The sequence below is a fragment of the Micropterus dolomieu genome, linkage group LG18 (genome assembly GCF_021292245.1).
Source record: "Micropterus dolomieu isolate WLL.071019.BEF.003 ecotype Adirondacks linkage group LG18, ASM2129224v1, whole genome shotgun sequence".
NCBI classification, from domain to species: Eukaryota; Metazoa; Chordata; class Actinopteri; order Centrarchiformes; family Centrarchidae; genus Micropterus; species Micropterus dolomieu.
Window position 1 is genome coordinate 22,588,446 of NC_060167.1, and position 21,625 is coordinate 22,610,070.

At 38.9% G+C, this 21,625-nt stretch overlaps 3 protein-coding genes across 3 annotated transcripts; 1 reads left to right on the plus strand and 2 right to left on the minus strand.

Moving 5' to 3' along the window:
• Window positions 1-4,645: 4,645 nt before the first annotated feature.
• On the minus strand, window positions 4,646-8,450 carry ccdc174 (coiled-coil domain containing 174). Its single transcript, XM_046029391.1, has 11 exons — window positions 8,289-8,450; window positions 7,952-8,053; window positions 7,753-7,853; window positions 7,607-7,665; window positions 7,358-7,505; window positions 7,011-7,106; window positions 6,780-6,916; window positions 6,583-6,677; window positions 6,048-6,195; window positions 5,734-5,886; window positions 4,646-5,375 (listed from the first exon to the last, which is right to left on the minus strand). Exons 1-11 carry the CDS (start codon window positions 8,328-8,330, stop codon window positions 4,789-4,791), a joined length of 1,668 nt encoding a protein of 555 aa, XP_045885347.1. The 5' UTR covers window positions 8,331-8,450; the 3' UTR covers window positions 4,646-4,788.
• A 2,156-nt stretch (window positions 8,451-10,606) lies between these two features.
• On the plus strand, window positions 10,607-11,669 carry ghrl (ghrelin/obestatin prepropeptide). Its single transcript, XM_046029392.1, has 4 exons — window positions 10,607-10,779; window positions 11,263-11,340; window positions 11,429-11,540; window positions 11,620-11,669. Exons 1-4 carry the CDS (start codon window positions 10,666-10,668, stop codon window positions 11,637-11,639), a joined length of 324 nt encoding a protein of 107 aa, XP_045885348.1. The 5' UTR covers window positions 10,607-10,665; the 3' UTR covers window positions 11,640-11,669.
• An 888-nt stretch (window positions 11,670-12,557) lies between these two features.
• On the minus strand, window positions 12,558-20,340 carry tatdn2 (TatD DNase domain containing 2). Its single transcript, XM_046029349.1, has 7 exons — window positions 20,095-20,340; window positions 17,799-18,102; window positions 17,222-17,650; window positions 15,926-16,921; window positions 15,685-15,812; window positions 15,130-15,313; window positions 12,558-13,744 (listed from the first exon to the last, which is right to left on the minus strand). Exons 2-7 carry the CDS (start codon window positions 18,090-18,092, stop codon window positions 13,604-13,606), a joined length of 2,172 nt encoding a protein of 723 aa, XP_045885305.1. The 5' UTR covers window positions 18,093-18,102; window positions 20,095-20,340; the 3' UTR covers window positions 12,558-13,603.
• Between the last annotated feature and the right edge of the window lie 1,285 nt (window positions 20,341-21,625).

The window sequence follows — 21,625 nt, forward strand, 5'->3', positions numbered from 1 at the left end:
GGGGGGGGGGGGGGGGGGTAAACATCCCAGCTTATTGTCCTGGCCATTCTTTGGTTGCCTTTTATCCCAGTAATACTGCATTAACAAGGGACATGCCCCTCCCCCCCCTCTCTGGATCAACGGCAAGCAGTGCCATAAAGATAACATTGATTGCCCGCTCAGGTCTAGAGGACATAAGACAGGATTACTGAGGAACAAGTGTCAGACACCATCTTCACCTCATAACCTTTGTCATAACGGCTCCATTAGCTCCTGTGCTACAGTAGTTTTATAGCTGCACTGTAAGAAATGTCAACAGTAAACTGTGTGTAGGTGTCAATGCGTGACAGTACATCTTAACCATAAGTGCCTGCTGGTTAAACAGATACTACTAAAAAATATCATACTAAACTAATTTATTACATTAAATCTGAAGCTTTTTCCACATGCTGAAGGTCATTTATTTTCTGTGAACAGCAGAGTGCCATTTTGCTCAGCCACAGCAGGATTAAACTGCCACAACTAAATGCAGAGATCATTTCTCAGTGCAGCTGGTCCCTGAGAGAAGGGCAGATCTGTCGATGAGACACGCCTTCCTGTCCCTAATAAGTGATTAGACTTATCAAAGTGGTGAGTCAGCAAGTCAAATTAAGCTGAGAAGATGCAAATTTGTCTAAGGTTGTGTTAGTTAGACAATTTGTGCTGTGGTGGTTTTACACGAAGAAGCGTCAGGTCACACAGCCCCTGTTTGTTCTATTGATATAGTGTACAGCCATGCTAGCATCTCTGCAGCGCTTTGAGCTAAATGCTAACGTCACACTGCAAACATGCTCACAATGACAACACTAACATGCTGACAACCATGTTCACCATCTTAGTTTAGCATTAGCATTTAGCATAGCAAGATTCTTGCTTTGAGTTTGCACATCCGCAGCTGGTTGGCGCTGTTAGTTTGACTTTGCTTGTGACAGAATGTAACGTACATGTTTATGAATAGATTTTAAATGACATAACATTTTAATTTTACTGCTTTTGATTAACTTTATGGTTAAAGGGAAAATAAGCACATAAGAGATTAGTTTTACTGTTGGTGCGTTCCAGACATCTCGCAACTCGAAAATTTCTCCAACTAGAAAAAGTACAAAAGAATGCTGCTTAGAGTTCCTACAACTCAGAGCAAGTTCATCTACCCAGACACTTCATTAAAGTTGTCTGACACCACATTGGCAGCATCTATGGAAGTGCACACTGTAGTAAACCATCAACTAAAACCCCTATGACTAAAACACAACATAAAGTATATTTGTCTGTATTTACTTAAAATAACACATACTACCATACAGTAAAACCTGTTCTGCATTTAAATTGATGTCAACATTTGTCACCAGTGTTATTTTGTTGCCGGTTAAGGTAAATAATCTCTGAAAATCATCTTCTCTGCAAAAAATATGCTCCATCACTCTGTGTACATGTATGCATGTATGTGTATGTGTACCTGTATATCATATCCACCTTCAACATGTACATAATGAGAATAGTTTACTCTTGCATCCTTTGCACTCTGATCACTGCACTATTTGTCAATATGTCTATATTGTTTTGTTCATAGTGTGTATGTTAGTGTTGTCTATTCTGTAGTTTGTGTCTGATTTTATTTTATTATTATTATATTATTATTTTATTATTGTATAAGTAAGCACATCGTGAGCAATGTACAATCCTGAGTCAAATTCCTCGTATGTGTACACATACCTGGCAATAAAACAGATTCTGAAGTTATTCAAGAAAATGTTAGCAGATTAGACTGGAACACAGTTAACGAGTAACGTTAAGGTTATTTATGTCACTCTTTTCCATTAAAACGGCTCTTTTTAATTAACACCAAGGGCCCTGCTGAGGGTTCAACTGTGTTTACAGTTGACAAAGAAACATCAGTTTGTCATGGCCAGCCATGCTTTTTGTTTATATTTGGCGTCATGTCCCTGTAACGCTGTGACGTCTGACCGATCGCAGCCATCGCAGCATGACAGTCTGCATGCTAGCAGCTCTGTGAGGCTGTACTCAGGCACAGTGATGCTTTCAGCTAAATGCTAACGTCAGCAAGCTAACATGCTTTCACTGACAAAGCTGCTACAACAGCATGGTAATGTTTAGCAGGTATAATGTTAACTATATTCACCTTTTTAGTTTAGCCCTTTAGCATGCTATTGTGTAGCTGAGGCTGATGGGAATGCCATCGGTTCTGCAGGTATTTGGTCATTGGAACAATTAAAAAATGACCAGATGGTGGCGCAAGAGGAAAATCAAGGGATTACCAAAGTTCACAATTAATCCTGTAGGGGAAATTAATGTCTGAACCAAATTGCATTTCAAAACTACAAATGTCACCTCATGGCAGCGCTACCTTTTTATATACAGTCTATGAGCGCTACACGAAAAGTCACAGGATCACTAAAGTCATAAGAATTTATCCTCTGTGAACCATGAACACCCTGTACAAAAATTCATAGTGATCCATCTAATAGATGTTGTGATGTTTTTGTCTGGACCAAACTGGTGGACTGACCAACCGACACTGACACGGCTAAAAAAAACGCCTAACCACAATCAGAATGAGGCTGCAGCTATGTGCTCTTATTAGTGCTAAATTATTCTGTTGTAAACCTCATTAAACAGAACTTCTCTTTCTTGTTATGAGTATTGCAATGTGTACTACATTATGTATGCCTGCAGAAACATATTTAAATCCCTAAATTACTCTGTGAGGTCTTGTCACTGTCTCAGCATCATCTCACCTCCTAGGCAGCAAATTTATTCAGGCAGCAAATTGGCTTCAACAATTCAGACAAAAGTATAAGTTCACTAACAGACACGCTTACTGTATATATGAACACACACACTTACCAGTGGGACAGTGCTGAAGCAGTCAGTGTGTCTTTCCCACTCTGCTTGGACTAGTCTAACTTGAGGACGCAGGAACAAATAGGGGAAAAAACACAGTGATTAAGGTTACAGTGGGGTCAACAATCCACCACACCAGGAAGAGAACCGCCTCTTCTTAGAGGAGATACACCAAATTGACAAAGTGCCAGACTACCTATTTTCCTGCCTGAGAGAGGAAAGAAGTGAGCCAGAAATCAAGCCAAATATCTAATTAAGAGGGCAATGGGGTGATCTGGTCTTTGATCTGTGGTCAAGCTGTTGTTCCAGCTCCTATTAATCAAACTACTGGCAACTATCAACTCCTCTGAATAGTTCCCCTCTTGTTTCCTGACATGTTTCAGGTCTCACATGGTTCCTGCTATCAGCCACAAGACTCAGAGGCTGTGCCAGTGGAAGCTACTGTTTTGTTAGCATTCATTTAAAACGTGCAGCATTCAGCCTTCTGATTCACATCACATGTTAAAGCCAGTTTTTCATTCAGTGTCATTGCTTTGATGTGCAGCGAGGTTACATTGGTGACTCTGAAAACTTGTCAAATCATTTTATGATGCTGTTAGATAATGCTCTTTTCAATAATCTACCCCAGCAGCATGGTAATACATCTCCACAGAAGACACAGACCTTTGAGTTTGGAGAATGTGACCGGTTCATTACAACCCCTTACATTATTCTAATGCCACTCTGATTACTGTGAGCCTGTGTAATGTAGGAACACAAATAATTCAAACTGCATAGAAAATATTCATCTCTTCCCTGGACTTGAGAACTGAAAGTGTTGAAGACTCACCAGCCTGTATATACACAGGGACTGAAATTGGTACTGATGTATTGGAGGACAGAGGGAGGAGGTGATGTAGAACACCAGGATGTGTCCGGGCACCAGGGAGCAGCAACAAAGAGGTTCAGTTCAGGTTACTGACAGCTCTCAGCAGTACAGTAAAATCACTGAAAAAGACATATCTGAAACTAAATGCACTCACCCTCACAGCTTCACTTGCTGCCTTTTCCCAGCTGCCATCACTCAACACAGTTTGAGAAATAAAAGGCAATATATAGATGATTTTTACATTAGTTAAAAAAAGTCTTTTTCAAACACGTATAAATAGAATTACTTACATCTTTAGTGGCAACCTATTATAGTGATCGCTATAAGCAGACGTATATAACCCAGATATAGTTATCATGCAGATTACCATCTAATTGATCATTTGTATATTTATTACATGAATATATAGTATTGAAACAGATGGCTTCGCTATTTACTGATTTTTATAAACTGCTTCTAACAAATTTCTAATTTCTGTGCTGTGTATAATTTAAAATCACTATACAGTACTTCAATAAAATATAGCTTACTGTAGTTCAAATTATAATTAGGTTATAGCCTAAAAACGGATCACTGTAACCATGATCACTATCAGCGGTTTCCGCTGTCGTCTTGGAAAACAGTGATGGACACTTTTCACCCTTTTACAAAATTTTACAGACAACAATTAATCATATAATGGGGAAAATGATCAGCAGATTAATTGATTGTAGCTCAATGATGTCCTTTATCAGTTGAGACAGATCACTGCTGTACACAACTTTTCAACATGAAGGCATACAGTACCATCTGGTGGATATTCTCATACTGAAACTCTGTCCCCTTATTTCGTGTCCTCTTGCCGCCATTAAACAAATGCTTTATGAGACAAAAAAAACCCAAAACGTCAGACCACTGTCCAGTTAAATTCTTGATATTTATTAAATGCTAAAACTCCAACGAGCTGAGACGTTGTGTTCTGTTGTTTCTGTGATTTCCTCAACAGTATTTACACTCAACATTATGAACCAACTGCACAGCGAATGTGATCTTTTATTTGATCAATAAGAGTTCCTGTAGAAGGACAGCATGTCGTCTAGACTCTGTGCAGGCTGGTGGGCCTGGCTGAGTTCTGCAGGCTGGGGGGGCTGAGACTGGCTCTGTGGCTGGGGGGGATATTGGTTCGGATACTGTGGAGGATACTGGGGTGGGTACTGGTTCGGGTACTGTGGGGGAAAGGGAGGAAACAGGTGAGGTGGTCCAGCAAACTGAGGAGGAGGAAACACGGGATAAAATGGAGGAGGTGGGTACTGGGGATTTAAAGGGGGAGCTGACACAGGAGCTGAGTCTGCTGGATGATCTGAAGGTGATGACTGCGATGAGGTCTGTGCTTGTAACGGAGGTGGAAGATTTTGTTGAGGTTGAGGAGGTGAAGGAGCAGTTTTAGGCTGAGATGGTGGTTCCTCCTGGCTCTCAGAGATTCCTCCTGGGCCTTTGGTCCACTTGAAGGACATCTTGGATTTATTCTCCTGAGTTTTATTCTTCCCTGTTTTTTGTCTCTTTCCCTCAGCAAAGTACGCAGAGGGAGGTGCAAATTCTGATTCTCGCTCTTCACGACGCCGAGTTTTCCACTCATTAAACATAAACTCTGGAAGTGAAAAGTAAAAAAGTGGTATTAAAGAAGTTGATTATTTGACAAAGTACAGAAGGAGTAACTCCAGTCTTGCCATAGGAACATGCAAAATTATCTGTGGTATACATACTTCAGTTTAAATTTTTGTTTCATCCATGAAACATTTCATTTTAGATATTCAAACATAGCTCCGCAGTAAAATACCACAAAAAAGGGCAGTGAGAGATGAAGATCTATAGCTACAACTATATAACCTATAACTTAACTTGCCACATGGTGACCTGCCAAAGAGAGTGAAGACACATGTATTGCAGAAATTATGCATGACACCTAAACAGTACTACAGCCTATAGTAGAGAATAACAAGGCTTACCTTTGCCTCTGTCCCATTCTCTGACATGAGGAACTCCTGGTTTGGTGTCCTTCCTTTCTTGGATCTCCACTTCCACTTTCTTCACTGTGCTGACCTCTGGGGAGTCCTCTGGCGGAGGCGAGGGTCCTATTAATTCACCTTCCCCCTCCTCTCCTAGGAAAAAAAATTCACAACAATCCCCTCATTGAAATTCATGTGATTGTTGAGCTGCAGCATGCAAACAGGCTTTTTATACTGACAGCTCCACTTATATAATATCAAATAGAGCAACAGCTCATAGCTGCATTTGATACGAGGTGGGTGTGGATTCTAACCTTCAGGCTCCTCCTCTTTCTGCTCGTCCTCAGTGCCATCCAGCTTGGCCTTCTTCATCTTCCTCTGCCTCAACTTGGCCAGTCGGGCCTGCAGGATGGCCTGCCTCTTCTCCTTCAGTTGTTCCCTCTTAGTGCGCTGCTCTGTTGTCTGAAGGACAGGACAGATGTAAAGAGAAACATAGTCTGAGCAAAAACTAAAAAAGGACATTAATCATCATCATCATCCAAACTGGCTTTTATTCATCAAATATCACAGGTGCACAAGGACTTTAAGTGTGTAGCAGCATTGCCAAAGCTGTGAACAGTGGTGATGTACTCAGTGACACTCAAGACTTAACAAAGACGCATATGAACAACATATGTCCATCAGTCCAGCGCAGTGTGGTTGTATGTTTAATGTAGAAACATGTGAGAGTATGTTTGTTGTGTGGGGCTACTGGTTATAAAGGGAATCAATATTTTGAAATGCACACACTTATAAATATAATAAGTATTTCTGTGTTTATATCTGTCCATTAATGGATCAGCAGCTCACCTGGTCTCTGAGCATGTCCAGAGTTTCTCTCTGCTTTCTGCGCTGTTCTTCATCCTGAGAGAATGCAAAGTAACCCACGCCGAGCTCCCGAGCCTCTGAGACGAACAAACAGACAAAATGCTTTCTAGAGAACGAGATTTAAAAACCAAATCCTTTCATTTCAAATGTGTGCAGAAATGTTTTACAGTAACAATAACCTTGTCCCCTGATGTCCTCGTAGTGGAGAGGTCCAACGGGCCTCTTCATAGCCTCCTCTTCCTCCTTCTCCCACTCCTGCCTCTGAAGCTCTCGACGCATGTCCTCTGAGAGTAAGGTCTTGTCAGCTGAGGCTCTTCTACAGGAGAAGTCATATCCAAAAGAGTTGCAGTTCCCAGCATGACACCAAGAAACCATCACATGCAATGAGTTCTTATTTGTCCAATATTTACCCCTTTCCTTTAAGCTCTTGGTCCATTTTCTTAAAATCTGGCAGGTCTTTCTTCATGCATCTCCGAGATCGGCCCAAAGCGTCCACATAATCCACCCTACAGAGAAACAGTGCAGCAGGAGAACCAGCAAGTTTTGTAATTGTTTAAAACCTCAGGCATTATTAGAACTATAACTATAATTTTTTAGGTTAGCAGTGGTGGTGGTATTAGTTAAAAATAGATCACTGGGAGTCGTCAGTGTTTTTTTTATTAGCTATATATTTAACGTATATACTTTATATACATATACAACCAACAAACCAAACTACCATTTCCAAACCCTTGAAAATGAATGAATCAGACGTTACCATTCCTCATCTGGATTTTGGGGAGGAAGGTTAGAAGACGAGCTGTCTCTGTCCTTATCGTCTTTTTCCATTTGTGCAAGCGTTCCCCTCTTTTTGTCAATAATCTTCTGGGTGAAGTCAACCAGGTACAGCCCCTCTGTCTCTTCATCTGACGTCAAGTTGATTACAAAGTAAATCCATTTAACATACAACTCAATATCAGGAAAATATAATTTACATATCAAATATCATTTATAATTATACACCAACCTGGAAAGTCTCCTTTTGTCATTTGCTCATAGAGTTTGGCCTTCTCCTCCAACTTGCGTCTGTTAAAAGAGGATAAATGAGGAGTTATAGGTTTTGGTCACATTGTATTGTGACAATAAATTTCCTGTATGCTGCCTTGAACTCACCTTGATGTATCAATGCTGCTCTGCTCCTCAGCCAGCTGCTCTGCATCTTTCTCAGCTCTTGCTGAAACACCAGTATTTTGTTTGCTCCAAACATTAGGTTTCTACACAGGAGCGTGAATAAATGACATCCTGGTTAGTGATCTCAATCTGTAATCATACAAGAAGGTGAAAATAAGTCCCAAAATAACACATACTCTACCTTGACTTTGGATTTTGACGTGAATCCAGCACTTTCTTGCCCAAGTTTTTCCTGTTTGAATTGTTCCTGCTTTCTGTACAGTTCAGCTTTAAGGTCCACTAGCTGTAAGAAAAAACCGGCAAAATAAGTACTGAACAAACTGTAAATGTTTAAAGCTGCTAATGTATAGCGGCTAAGTAAAACAACAGTAACAGTTAACTGTATCTGCCAGCAATATAGCATGACTACAAGTTAACATTAAGCTAACGATAGCTGCTATTATCCTTTCATTAAACGTCACACAGCCGCGCAGGTTATCAATAAAAAAAATGTAAAGCTGCTTCTTAACACAACTCACCGATGAAGCAGTCACACTGAAGGGTTTCTTCTTTTTATCCATGTTTACTAATTGTTTTCTACGGCATAATATTCAAACCAATGTTATGTGTTAGCTGTACCCGACGTCTTCGTCGGTGGTTCTCTTTCGTTGGAAAAATGTCGCCTTACCGCCCACTAGTGTCGGTTTTTGATGTGAACGCAAAATATCTCAAACTCTCTCAATCTGCTCAGCTCTATTCGTGCCTTTCAGCTTTGTTTCACCCGTTTCATTTGAAACTTCCACGCTATCCGAAGTACCCCGACTGAGATGCAAGAACTAAATAATTTACCCAGTTTTAAAATAAACTACACTTAACTGTTACTTAATTCACTCAATGTACAGAGAGAAGGGACGTGGGAAGAAGTGTGCTGCAAATAGCGACATAGTACCACTATAGTGTTTCCTGTAGTATTAGTATGTTTTTTCAAAACAATACTGAAGTTATACTATTTTGTATATTACTATATTGTTTTTTATATATTTTTTGGACGCTCTATAGAAAGTTACTATTGTACAATATACTATAATACTATAAATTTACGTCATCATAGTATTACTGTAGGAATGTTCTATAGTGTGTTCAAAAAACAACTACAGAAACACTACTACACTATAGTTATATATAGGAATACTACAAAGATCTACAGTAGATACATAGTATTACTAATGAAATATTATGGCTACTAGCTAATAAAATAGCACTACAGAAAAAACTATAGTAATAGCTGGTGATACTATAGAACACTACAAACTTAGGCTACTATATAAAATTTTTATAGTATACAATAGTAATACTATGGTTCATTTTCATAAGGGTGGGGTTGTTGGTACACTTTTCATTGTGGTTTAATATTCTAACAAACGACAAATGAAAGGTTATGGTCTCAGCTATAATTAAATAGGTTTATGTACACAAATGTTTCATAAAATTAGGTAATTCACATCATGTTGTGTGTTTGTGCACACAATTATTTTGTATTCCTTTAAAGGTCAACAAACATTTTGCTTTTTTAATGTAATTGTTTCAGTTTTTAATTAAGGGAATTGATTGGATTATTTATATGTTGTGCTGTCAATGATGCTGAAAGTGCAAATACTGCATTTAAGTTGAAGTCTGAATATATATTAATGCAAACCAACTTCTCTTCAATCCTCACTTTTCTATCAAGTTTTCATGACTTGGGTAATTTCTGTTTCATAAGCAAATTTGTCTTGAAAGTAACTATTAAATCAACTGAGGATTGCCTACAACATAGAAAGGGCAGATTATGTGGTAGTTAAAAGGTTAAAAGGTTGTGCAATGTACCTGTCAACATCTTCATTCTAGGAGAAAACTGCAACACAAACCAAGCAAGATACAAAAAAGACTAACCAAATGTGGACACTTCCATAACGACTGACCTGCACTCATATAGTATGAATGAAGCTTGAGCATTTTGTACTAAAGGATTGTAAGAGATTTTAAATATTAGATCATTACATCACAAATTCAGAACAATGATTTACAAAGGAGGGCTTTTATTTGCCGTACTATCATGTGACAGTACTTAAAGAAAACCCTTGAATAAACATAATGTATATCCAAGTCACATGTGGATATGTTCCACAGAAAGACATCTCAAAAGGCAATTCATGCTATACTACTACTACTACTACTACTACTACTACTACTAATAATAATAATAATAATAATGATGATAATAATTGTATAAGGAAGACTGGGTCAGTCAGAATGCCCTGCTGAAACAATACAATCTTATCAAATAATTATTTTGTATCACAGATGGTCAAATTCCTCAGTTTTATGTGGCATATTAAAAGCAGTGTGATTGTTTAATATCAACTTTAAAATTCAACTGTTGATATAAAGTCAGTCACTATTTGTAATTATTGCATGTGTCCTGGGAATAATAGGTCAATATTGATATGTTGATATAGTCGTACATAATAGGTTCAATCAGTCCCATTTATCTCTATGACATCGATATGGTTCCTCCATCACCCCCCTGCATAGATAAGATGATCAGCAGGCCTGCTGTCAGGTTACAACAGAGAAATGCCTATTTCGTTATCAATTTAAACATTTGAACAGTACAATGCAACCAAGACACGAAAGCTCAAGCATTTGTTACTATTATCTTTAATGTAATTTTAAACCAAAATGAAAGAGGATGAAAGGTATATAATGAAGCCAGAGGATCTCTAACAAAGTCCTCCATTTCAGGGGAAAGATAACTAAGGTGGGAGTCAGTATCAGATTCAGATTAGCAGATCAATATTTTTAACCTTTACTAAGGCAGTTTGTTTCTTGATATTGACTGCAGTAGAGCAAGCACTTTTAGATTTTTATTCCACCATGTTTCTGAAAAGAAACACCTGTTTGCTGGTCTTTCTGTTTTGTTCTCTGACCTTGTGGTGCAAGTCGACCAGTGCCGGTTCAAGCTTTCTCAGCCCTTCTCAAAAACCTCAGGTAAGGTGATTCCTATATGGTAGCCATTTAACGCATTTTAACCATAGACTGTATATAAAGATTAGAACCAATTCTTCAGCTCTTTCTTAAAATGCACAAATTGAAAACTCAGTTTCCTCTAGATGCTACTGCTCTGACTATGAAGTCACTTTTAACTTAATATAACTCCTCCTCAACAATGACCTGGCTGTGTGTTCATTTTGTTGTGTGACTAATAGTCTTGAAAAACCTTTTGTAATGCTGTCATATGCAATACCAAAACCCTGTATCAATATTTTACACTTAATCCTGGGTCTTTGTCTTCATCCTTAGCAGAAAAACAAGCCCCATGTTCAATTTAAGATGTTAGTTATGTTGAAGACAGTCTATTGACTTTTCCCACACTTCACACTCTTTTGGATATTTGATAATTGGATCCTCTGTGTCATCTGAATGGCCGCTGAATTGGTTATATTCATGAGATTTTTTCTGGGTCCACCACAGAGCAGGGGGAAGCCGCCCAGAGCCGGCCGCCAAGTCATGGAGGAGCCTAATCAACCCACTGAGGACAATCACATCACAGTGAGTGGAAATAACACTCGTGGCTACAGCACAGCACCTAAAAAAGCATCCCTTTATCCCATTTATTGTCTTCCTCTTCTCTGAGTAGATAAGTGCCCCGTTTGAAATTGGCATCACTATGAGTGGAGAGGACTTTGAGGAGTACGGTGTCCCGCTGCAGGAGATCATTCAGCGTCTGCTGGGAAACACAGAGACAGCAGGTTGTACTGTATACTGTTGTAAAATAAACCTGCAATTACTTTTATGTAAATTTTAACATAATGTGTTGTCTTGTTTCAGAAAGACCAGCACAACCTTGAAGATCATGGACAAGATTTTAAAATTTTCTGTCCCAATGTCTTCTAATTTCGACTTCATTAGATAGTGATCATTAAAATGCTGAAAGCAATTAGCCTGCAGACATGCTGGTGTCATTTCTTTCAAAGCTTGATGCATTGTTGTAGCATAGGGCTGTTAAAACACAGTTACCCAGACTGTGGCTAATTAAGTTTCAGACTGTACCACTAAAAGTTAGAGAATTGACTGTGTCCAAGTCATTACAATCTAAAACATGAAACTGTTCAGCAGGTGATCCAGGTGTGAAATTTAGCAAAATACTCTTTGCTCAAAATCTTTTTGGAGCTTTCAGCCACATAAAAGGGTATTCATCTGTAATTCAGTTGGTTCACCTGTCATCACATGACCTTATTATGAAGCTTAACTGCTGTAAATAAAGACGGTGAATTTAATATAATCTAGGAGATGAATGATTTAAATCCAAAACACTTTTCTCAAAGTAAATATCAGTCTTCCTCTCTCAAGTGTGGAGTGAAACGTCTCTCATAGATATTGATTAGGTAGTCTTGTTTTTTAAATCTATTTTTATTTTTAAAACCCTCTATGTCGCTCATGTTCATACCTGTGTAATGATCTATTATTCAGCATTAAATCACCCCATATATAACAGTACAGTATGTACTGTCCAACAAGACCCTATTTTTGTTTTCAGAGACCCACACATGCCTATAAAACTAAAAGCATCAATTAACCTTGTCTCATCTTTGACATGCATTAAATCTTTAATTAGGTGAAACAAGTGAGAATGGTTTCTAGGCTTTATTGTTGTGATAAACCTCTGTATTGCACTTGCATTTGAAAAAACATTAATAGTAAGGACCATCCCCTCTAATCCTAAATGAACTGCACCTTAAAATAAAAACTGTCCACAATAACAACCATCACAGGCCATGTTGTTTTATTCGTGGTGCAAACATCCAATGAACAAATCCCAGAACAAGGTTGCAACACTTCCTGTTCAAATCTCAAGAATTAGGTCACACACAGTAAAAAACACATCCTTCTCTGATGGTTGCGTCTGTCCTGTTCCAGCTTGTAGCTTTTAATAAGCACAGACACACAACGATGAACATAGTTCGCTCTGGCCCACGTTCTTTGAAACAAGGCTTTCATTAGAACCTGGACAAGTCAGGAAAATATGCATTTTATCCCTCTCCATCTCGGCAAGAGACTTATCCACCCATCTACTATTAATCTTATCCTTGAGTGGCATACTCCAACCACCAGAAAATGCCACAAGTAGGGCAAGCTAAATCATTCTCAAGATAAAAAGCACTCAAGCCAAATGTGTGTGGCGGACACGGTGGTCTCAAGGCAAGCTAATGGACTAGTCTCATGGCCACTTCCTTTCTTCAATAAGGAATCAGCTTTGCTCATCGCAAACATGTTGTATTACAGGCGATATTCTTTTTTGCTTCATGTGCACTTACATGCATTATCAGGTAATTCAACAAACCATACTAGTACAACAACATAGGCAGGATTCTTTTTTAATACGTCTCCACTGTAAAAACCAAACAAAACACCACAGTGGTTGGACAACAAAAACATTTAGACAAATTAGAACAAGGCAAGAGATCTCAAATTATGGCAACACAGCAAAAACAACACAACATAAAACCAAAAATGCTTAGGAATTAATGATGAACGATGATAAAATATAATCAGCTCAACAATGATATACAGTTTCTATCAGACAAAAGTCACTGCTTTTTTCCCCCCCTCTGAGTGACTTATTTGTGTGAATTTTATTAACATCAAGTCTTTCTGGCTGTTTAAAATGAGACTGCTCCTCCTTCTTTCTGACATCTCTACGTAGAAGAGTAATAAATCTAAAACAAAAAGATACATAAAATGTTCACCCAGCTCCAAAAATGTTGATTCTGTCTTGCTAGTTTTTCTCTTTTTAATCCATCATTTCTGAAGATCATATGCTGTAGAGCTGAGAGGTGTTGTTTCGGATGGTGGCGAGCACCGTGGTCATTTCTTCCCCCTTCAGAAGGCTCAGCTCCTGCAGAGTATGGATGCCCATTCCAGGATGTGAAAACCGGCAGACATCTTTTCTCACCTGTTGAAAGTGAGACACACTTATCGTATGTGTGTAGTCAAAATGTACTCCCTGTTTGTGTAAGTGCACCAGTATGGCAAGTCATTTTAACATTTACTCCTTAAAACTTACTAGTTGCTATTTAAAAGCTACTAGTACTTATTTTATAGTTAGTAGTAACTATTCCACTCTTACTAGTAAGAATTAAAATGTTAGTATCAACAAGCCATTTAAAAAACATTTTCTAGGACGAATGAAAATGTTTCTAGTATCTTTTAGAATAGTTAGTAGTGACTAATGAATACATGTATCTAAATAATAGATACTAGTAAAATGGAAATGAATACATGATATCTGAACTGCAGAGCTCCATAGATTTCAAAGTAAAAAATTTGCAATTAGTTACTAGTAACTAAACAATAGTTGGTAGTAACTAATGAAATAGTTACTACTATTAATGAAGTACAAGTATCTAATCAATTGTTATAAGTAAAATGGGAATAGTTATTAGTTACTAATAAGTAAGTATTAGTAGCTTTTAAATAGAGACTACTAAGTTTTTAGGAATAAATGTTAAGCTTGCCATAGTACCAGTGCTGTTATATTTGAAAGAGCACCTCGAATCTAACAAAAAAGGGGTTTGTGCAAAGGTTTGACGAATATAGGTTTTTGAAAACCACTATCAATAGTTTTAGACCAAAGTGGACAATAACTGATATTTTGTACCAATTATCAATTTTAGTTTCTTTGTCCATTATTGACATTGTGAACATTCTTCAGACAGCTTTTAGACCTTCATGGGACGTAAAAACTAAAACCAGGACTAATACACAAGTCTTACGCTTGGGCCTACCTGAGCAGTGTGTGTTCAAGTTCAAATTTATTTACATAGCACATTTAAAATCCTAGTTGACCAAAGTGCTTTCCAAATTCAGGATACACAACAAATATACATCACAAAAGACAAAAGAAAAGGTCCAAAATGTCAAAACTGAACTCTTTGAGCTGGGCAAGGACTAGAAAATTTCAGCAGTCCGAGCAGTTCTTATTTGAACAGATAAAATATTCCAAAGATCAGGAGCAGCCACTGAAAAGGCTCTGTCACCTTTATTTTTTTTAACTGGAAGGAGCAAATGATTGGATGACTTCAGTGCTTTGACAGGAGTGTGAACATGTAAAAGTTCTGATAAATAAGAAGGTGCCAACCCATTTAAAATCTTAAAAACAAGAAATAAAATCTTAAAAAAATAAAAATATAAAAAACTAAAGCGGCGCCCATGTTAACAGGTAGCCGTCATGCACAGGTAGAGGTAGGCAGTGTGGCCCAAGCATTAGTTGCAATGCCACCCCCCAACAAGGCCAAAATGGGTCTAACCAAAAAATGTACAGTTTTAATTTAAACGAACCTGTCTGGGCAGGAAATATGGAGCGTCTGTCTCCAACACAATGCGGTTGAGAGGGATCTGGCGGACAGCATCTCGGGCCTCGGAGGCCCTGGGGTAGGTGATCAGGGCTGTGAAGCCCACATACAGGTTGGGGAACTCCGTCAGGAACGGCTCAATCACTGGATAACTGTTTGTGAAACAGTGCCTGGAAAACACACAAGTAATTAACAAAGAAAATTCACAGATAAAAAGCATGCCAGTTTACACTTTGATGGTCTTTTAAAAAAAAAAAGAAAAAGAAAAAAAAAAAGGGTATAATCCTCAAGATTCCAGTACAAATAAACTAATCTGCTGACACAAATGACCACAAGGATAAATTTATGAATGATTGCCATCAGCGCTAACAATGGTGACAAATACCTACATTCAAACATAGCATATAAATTGGGGTTTGATTTCATGAATAATTTATGGATTATAAACTTACAACCAGAACAGAGTTGCTAACTTTTTACATATTTTTCATGTTAATAATAAAAATGATGTAAAATCAGTCAGATGATTTCACACACACACCTGTGAATTTTGTATTCCCTAGGGACACACTTCTTCATGATTGGCAGCAGGTCATCATCTGCATCCCTACAGTGGATCACCAGAGGCTTTTGCATGGCCACGGCTAAACGCAGCTGGCGCTCAAACACCTTCGCAGAGAAGCACAGACACAAAACACGGCCCACAGCATTCATTATTACGTTACAACATTATCCTTGTGTCTATTTTTGACCACCTTAAACCACGTCAGACCAGACCGTACCTCTTTTTGCCTGGAGGTGTCAGTGGAGTTTTTGTGGGAGTAGTCCAGGCCCATCTCACCAAATGCCACAGCTTTCGGATGCCGCATGGCCATCAGTATATTGCGTTCATGGACACTTGAGTAGTCTTTGGCAAAGTGTGGGTGGCACCCAAATGCCCCCCATACCATGTCTTCAGCCAGCAAACCTTCCCACAGGGCCTCCTTCATCATGATACCTGGGTTGCAGAAGTCAGCAATACAGCCTCTAAACTCTGGAGGAAAGCTGCTTTGGTACAGCCTACGGAAACTGCTGAATGTCTGGCAGTAGCCAAGTTTTCCATAGAGCATGTCTAGATGGCAGTGTGTGTCTATGAAACCAACTGGATTGTCCAGATAAGGGTAACTGGTCCAAATAGGTTCTGCCCCCAAGGATAATCTTTTAGGAGCACCACCACGTGTAAAGGAGTAGGGGGGGTTACCCACGGAAGATCCAGCATCTGACCGCCTGCGGGTGGTTGCGGAGTCCAAGTAAGGGTTCATTTCTCCTCTATTTGAGTGTAGCGGAAGAGCAAAGGGATCCAATAAATGTGCCATAATGTTGGAGGAGTGCAAATTTAAGGTCTCAGCTCTGGATTCCTTTGAAGGGCCCGTGTTTGGTGGGTTGTGCTGCTTGAATGAGACAAAAACCGTCCTCTGTGACAGCGAGAAAGGCATCTGTATGTCCTCGGCCGCTGCCTGGACTGCCCCAGTCATTTCATTAGTGGATGAAAGGGTGAAAGAGGAAGCTGTAGCTCTCTGGGTTTTCACTGAAGGACTTTGCCACTGTTGGCTGTCAGAAGAGCCTTTTTGATGAGTCGTGAAACAAGACACGGAATCTGGGATATACTCCAGAGCAGGGAGGGGCGAGTCACAGTTGTCATCTTCTGATTCATTTTCTGTTTCAAATAACTTCTCTTGAGAAGTTGAGTCCAGAGCAACAAACCTCCTGGGTGAATCTTCTCCTTTTAACACAACACTCTGAGAAAAAAAAAATGTATTAAAATGAATTCCAAAAAATACCGCTTTTGCTTTGAATTTTAATGGCAATGATGATTATTCTGCGGTCACAATATTGTCAAGGATGTCTATTTCCTGGCTTCTGTATAAATATTAAGATGTTTTTTGATTTTCAAGAAATTTAAAACATTAGCTAAATGAACAAAAAAATAAATATAAATAAAATCACTAACAGCCACAAAATTTACAGATTATATGCAACTAAAACATTTTAAATTATATATAAATTTGTGGTAGATTGCTGTGTGTCACTTGACTTACTCGTTCATCTGTTTTGGGCTTGGAGCTGTTGCGTTGGGCTTCTGTGTCCTCAAACACCTGAATGGGGGACCACTGATCTTCTGTGAGTGTGTCGGTGTCCTCAGATTTATTCTCAGGTTTGATCGGGGAACAGTAAATATTCACAACCGTTCTGTCAAGGGACGTTGGACTGGACACTTCAGTCTTCACTGGTGAAGACACAAATGGCAAAGGTGGGCTGTTAGCGTCAGTCCAGGGGATATTTGAAGGGCTGCACCTTGTCTTTGTGCTGTCAATAGCTGCAGTCAATGCCATCCTGTAGATAGCCTTTGATGCCTCCTCGGACGTCCTCGTTTTCTTTTTTGAGACGAACGAGTGAGACGGGGGTGGTGATACTTGCTGGCTCTCTGTGGATTCCAGCTCCTTGAAAGAGTTGTCCATAGGTTTTTCCTGATAATTACAGTGGAAAAGGAAAAATAAATCAGTAATTCCTTTAAAATAACTTAATATAATGCATGAGGTAGCACTACTTTTGATAAAAACAATTCAGATGTGCCATTAAAAGATGGGTGCAGCAAGATTTACAGTAAAGATTTACCTTTGAAGTTGTGAAATTTTCCAAGTTTTTCCTGGAAAGCTTCCTCAGCTTAACTTTGCCTACAGATGGCATTCTTTCACAGAGCACCTCTGCTTTTCTCTTGGGAGTGTCCAGACTCAGTGCTCCAAGGCAGACAGGTCCTGGAGAGTCACTGAGGAGCAAAGCGTTTGAATCTTCATTCGGTGACATATTCCAACGAGAGGGTGTGCCAGCATTTCCCCCCTGCGGACGTGCAGGTGAGGTGATTGCAGTCCGTAGCCACTTAAACTTCAACTTCTTTCTGCTGCTATCCATGTCCGAGATCCTAATTCAATATATAGTTAGAAAAGGAATGAACAGATGTGTATGATCATGTAGTACATCGTGTGAGCAACAGGGTAAAAAACATTAAAGCATTACGGATTAAATATAAATAAATTAAAAAAAAGCAGAATTCAGTCATTTGTACTACAAGAAGAGGAAATGCCCATCTTATGATCAATATAGTTAGCAGATGAAGACAAACAATGGCCACAATCATCGAATACTTTCCTATAGGCTAAGCCTGTCTAAATCTAAATTTGCAGCCATTTTATATTAAACATCAGCTACAAACTAAAACTGACTTGGATTATTTACATCTCCTACAGGGAATCTGAAGGTACGTCACACCTTTTTGCATGTTGGGACAGGGGCTCAATCTTGTGAGGTACAAGTTCTGTTTACCTGTGAGCCTTCCAGTTGCTATGGTGGTTACCCGATAACCTTTTGTTTAGTCTGGCCACAAAATTGTTTAAATCGGTAAAATCTTAACGAGAAGGGAAAAGAAAAACAAAAGGTACCCTACCAGGAGAAACTGAATGTCTCTGCCAAGGAATGGTATTTGGACAAACAAATAACCATACATATGGTTTACAGACTCAGACGCACTACCTCCACTCAAAAACCTGGACATTGTCAATTACCTTGTTTTTGGACTGAGTGCGTACACTTTTAAAAGTTAGAAATCGCTAGAAGCTCATGAACAGTTTTGCAGTGGCTGGGTGAAAGACCTGCTCATCACAAGCCAGCAAACTGTGAGAGCACAGTCATACTCGCTAAGGTGAGATGGCACTCCTCTTTTTGGCCCAAATATTAAACCAAACATAATGCAAAACTTTCAAAAACATTCAGCTGTTCATTTAATAGTTTGGATATGTCAAGTAAAAATGAATGGATTTATGATTTTACAGGTTATTGCGTAAAAAGAAGGTAGCGTTATCCACAAATGTTACCCCCATAATTCAACGCACCGTGACGTCAATTACCGTCTTGTGTCCTTTGTTAAAGCACTTTGTAACTATGTTAAGAAATGTGCTATTAAAATAAAGTTATTATTTTCAGTATTCAAATCATTCAGCTCCAAGGCTGAGCTACCAACTGGGTAAAGAAGGTGACTGCTTCAGGGGCCCCATTTGCCAGTTTGGTTTGTTGTTATTTAATGAGTTGCAATGCTGTATGAGCATATGGGAAAAAGCATCTTACTAAAGCACAACATCAAAATCTAGTTTTTCACATAGGTTTCTTACAAGTTGCATATGTAAAACTACCATACAGCAAACCTGGGACCAGGTAGTACCCCAAGGATAATAGACCCCAAGAAGAGTTGCTGTTGCCAAAGTAAGATTGGGGATGCAAATTTAAAATTATGTATAAAAATACATTTTTAAAAAGTCCAGTGGCTCCTTTTTGCCCCAAGCAAGTTAATCTGGCCATGGTTGACTTACCTCCACTACCTCTAGCCATAAAAAAAAAAATCAATAGTTCAATTAACGGGCCAGACTTAACGTATACTTTATTCTTCAAGTTCAAAATGGCACACTTTTGAAATTACAGAAAAATGAAACATCATGGTGCAACACACAATAAGATATGTTCATTAATTCAGTTGCGGAAATGTTTGCAGACATTATAAGTAAAGCCACAGTTAACCATGGTGCCGTGGTATGGTACCACCATCTACAACAGCGTTTTGGTAATTTAACTTAGTGCTGCTGTCAATTAGTCGGTAGAAAAGAAGCTGGACTGCCATTGACGAGGTTTTGTTATTAATTAGTCTGTTAGCTAGCGCCGTCACTTTAGCCAATTAACGCTAACTTGTAAGAGCTAAGATGACTTTTTTTCACTTGTTGATTCAAACTGCAACCCAAAAAAGTAGTTATGTTTTACTGTTATTTTTCATGACTTCACACTTATTTATTACAGACATGATTTAGCTATTTTTACTACTGCTAAATGTATTTATCTGGCTAGCTAATGTGTTGTGAAGTTAACGTACCTTCTCTCCGCGCCGTAGAGGAGGCTGCTGGTGTCACTTTATCCGCGCTGCTTCAGTCACCCAGCGTCTACTCGTTAGCTTAAACAATTTCCTGCTAACAGCGTGTCCGAACAAAAACGAAACATGAAAAGATTTCATAGGCATGTTTAATATTGGATTTATTTAAAAAGTTTGTTTAAATTAACCGCTAGATGGTGGTAAAGTTCTGCTTTCGACCGTTTGAACGCAACTAAGCGACCACATTAGTCTTATCTCGCGAGATCAACTCCAACAACGAGATTTGGCTAATGAGGTGGTGGTGCATCAGCTGGGAGGCCAAAGTAGATCAAATCATATGTACGGAACACAATTAAGATACAGTGGCAGAGTTTATGGGATAAAGGAAGACATTTATACAAGATACAGCAGAAAGTGGGGGAGGAAAAGTCATTGGGGAAGAGCAGGAGAGAACAGAATCAATTTAGTAGAATTAGACTAGGTCACACAAAGTTAAACGCATCTCTGCACCTTATTGGAAAACATCCATCTGGAAATTATGAGACATGCAGTCAACTGGAAACTGTGGAACATGTGCTGTTTGTGTGCACTATATACTCAAATCAAAGACTGTCTTTAAGGAATGGACTGCAACATGAAGGAATTAAACAACTGGACATTACAACTAAACACAATCCCAGGTTTCTGTTTAAGACTGTGGATCAGCTGGTAAACCCAACCCCTCCTTGTGCCTCAGCTGGAAGTAATGATGACTGTGAATTGTTTTTATCTGATTTTACCAATAAGGTGGTGTCAATCAGAGCCTCTATTACCCCCGCGGCCTCTTACTCAGAGGTTCCTCACCAGCAACAAGAGAGTTTTAACCAGTTTTATCCCATCGACTTGACTGAGCTTTTAAAAACAGTATCACAAATGAGAGTGTCCTCCAGCCCACTTGATGTAATACCTACAATGTTTTTACTGAAAGTAATAGATTCTGTTGGGCCCCATTTGATCTCTGTTTTCAACAGCTCCCTATCTACTGGTTGTGTCCCTGATTATTTTAAAACGGCTTGCGTGAACCCACTTTTAAAGAAACCTGGTTTAGATCCCTAACTCCCACATAATTTTAGACCAATTTCAAAACTGCCTTTTATTGCAAAGATTCTAGAAAGAATTGTGTCCAAACAATTACTCACTGTACTGGAAAATAACAATTTATTTGAAAAGGTTCGATCTGGTTTCAGGAAGTACCACAGCACCGAGACTGCCCTGCTTAAAGTCACCAATGACGTTTTAATGTCTGCTGATGAAGGCATGTGCTCAGTCCTGGAACTCCTGGTACTGCCCTAGAATGGTTTTCATCCTACCTGTCAAATAGGAAGTTTTGCGTGTCTGTAAACAACTATGTCTCTTCGTTCTATCCAGTTAAATATGGTGTGCCTCAGGGGTCGGTCTTAGGACCCATTTTGTTTTCCTTGTATCTGCTTCCACTTGGACATATTATCCATAAACATGGCATTTCTTTTCATATTTATGCTGATGACACACAAAT

Excerpts from the sequence above, each read along its gene's own strand:
- ccdc174 (XM_046029391.1), bottom strand. The coding sequence starts at position 8,330 with ATGGATAAAAAGAAGAAACCCTTCAGTGTGACTGCTTCATCG. Across the intron at positions 7,854-7,951 it reads CGTCAAAATCCAAAGTCAAG|AAACCTAATGTTTGGAGCAA; the intron begins GTAGAGTATGTG and ends GCTCCTGTGTAG. Across the intron at positions 7,666-7,752 it reads AGCAGCATTGATACATCAAG|ACGCAAGTTGGAGGAGAAGG; the intron begins GTGAGTTCAAGG and ends CTCTTTTAACAG.
- ghrl (XM_046029392.1), top strand. The coding sequence starts at position 10,666 with ATGTTTCTGAAAAGAAACACCTGTTTGCTGGTCTTTCTGTTTTGTTCT. Across the intron at positions 10,780-11,262 it reads GCCCTTCTCAAAAACCTCAG|AGCAGGGGGAAGCCGCCCAG; the intron begins GTAAGGTGATTC and ends GGTCCACCACAG. Across the intron at positions 11,541-11,619 it reads GGGAAACACAGAGACAGCAG|AAAGACCAGCACAACCTTGA; the intron begins GTTGTACTGTAT and ends GTCTTGTTTCAG.
- tatdn2 (XM_046029349.1), bottom strand. The coding sequence starts at position 18,092 with ATGGATAGCAGCAGAAAGAAGTTGAAGTTTAAGTGGCTACGGACTGCA. Across the intron at positions 17,651-17,798 it reads AAAATTTCACAACTTCAAAG|GAAAAACCTATGGACAACTC; the intron begins GTAAATCTTTAC and ends TGTAATTATCAG. Across the intron at positions 13,745-15,129 it reads CATATTTCCTGCCCAGACAG|GTGAGAAAAGATGTCTGCCG; the intron begins GTTCGTTTAAAT and ends CACTTTCAACAG.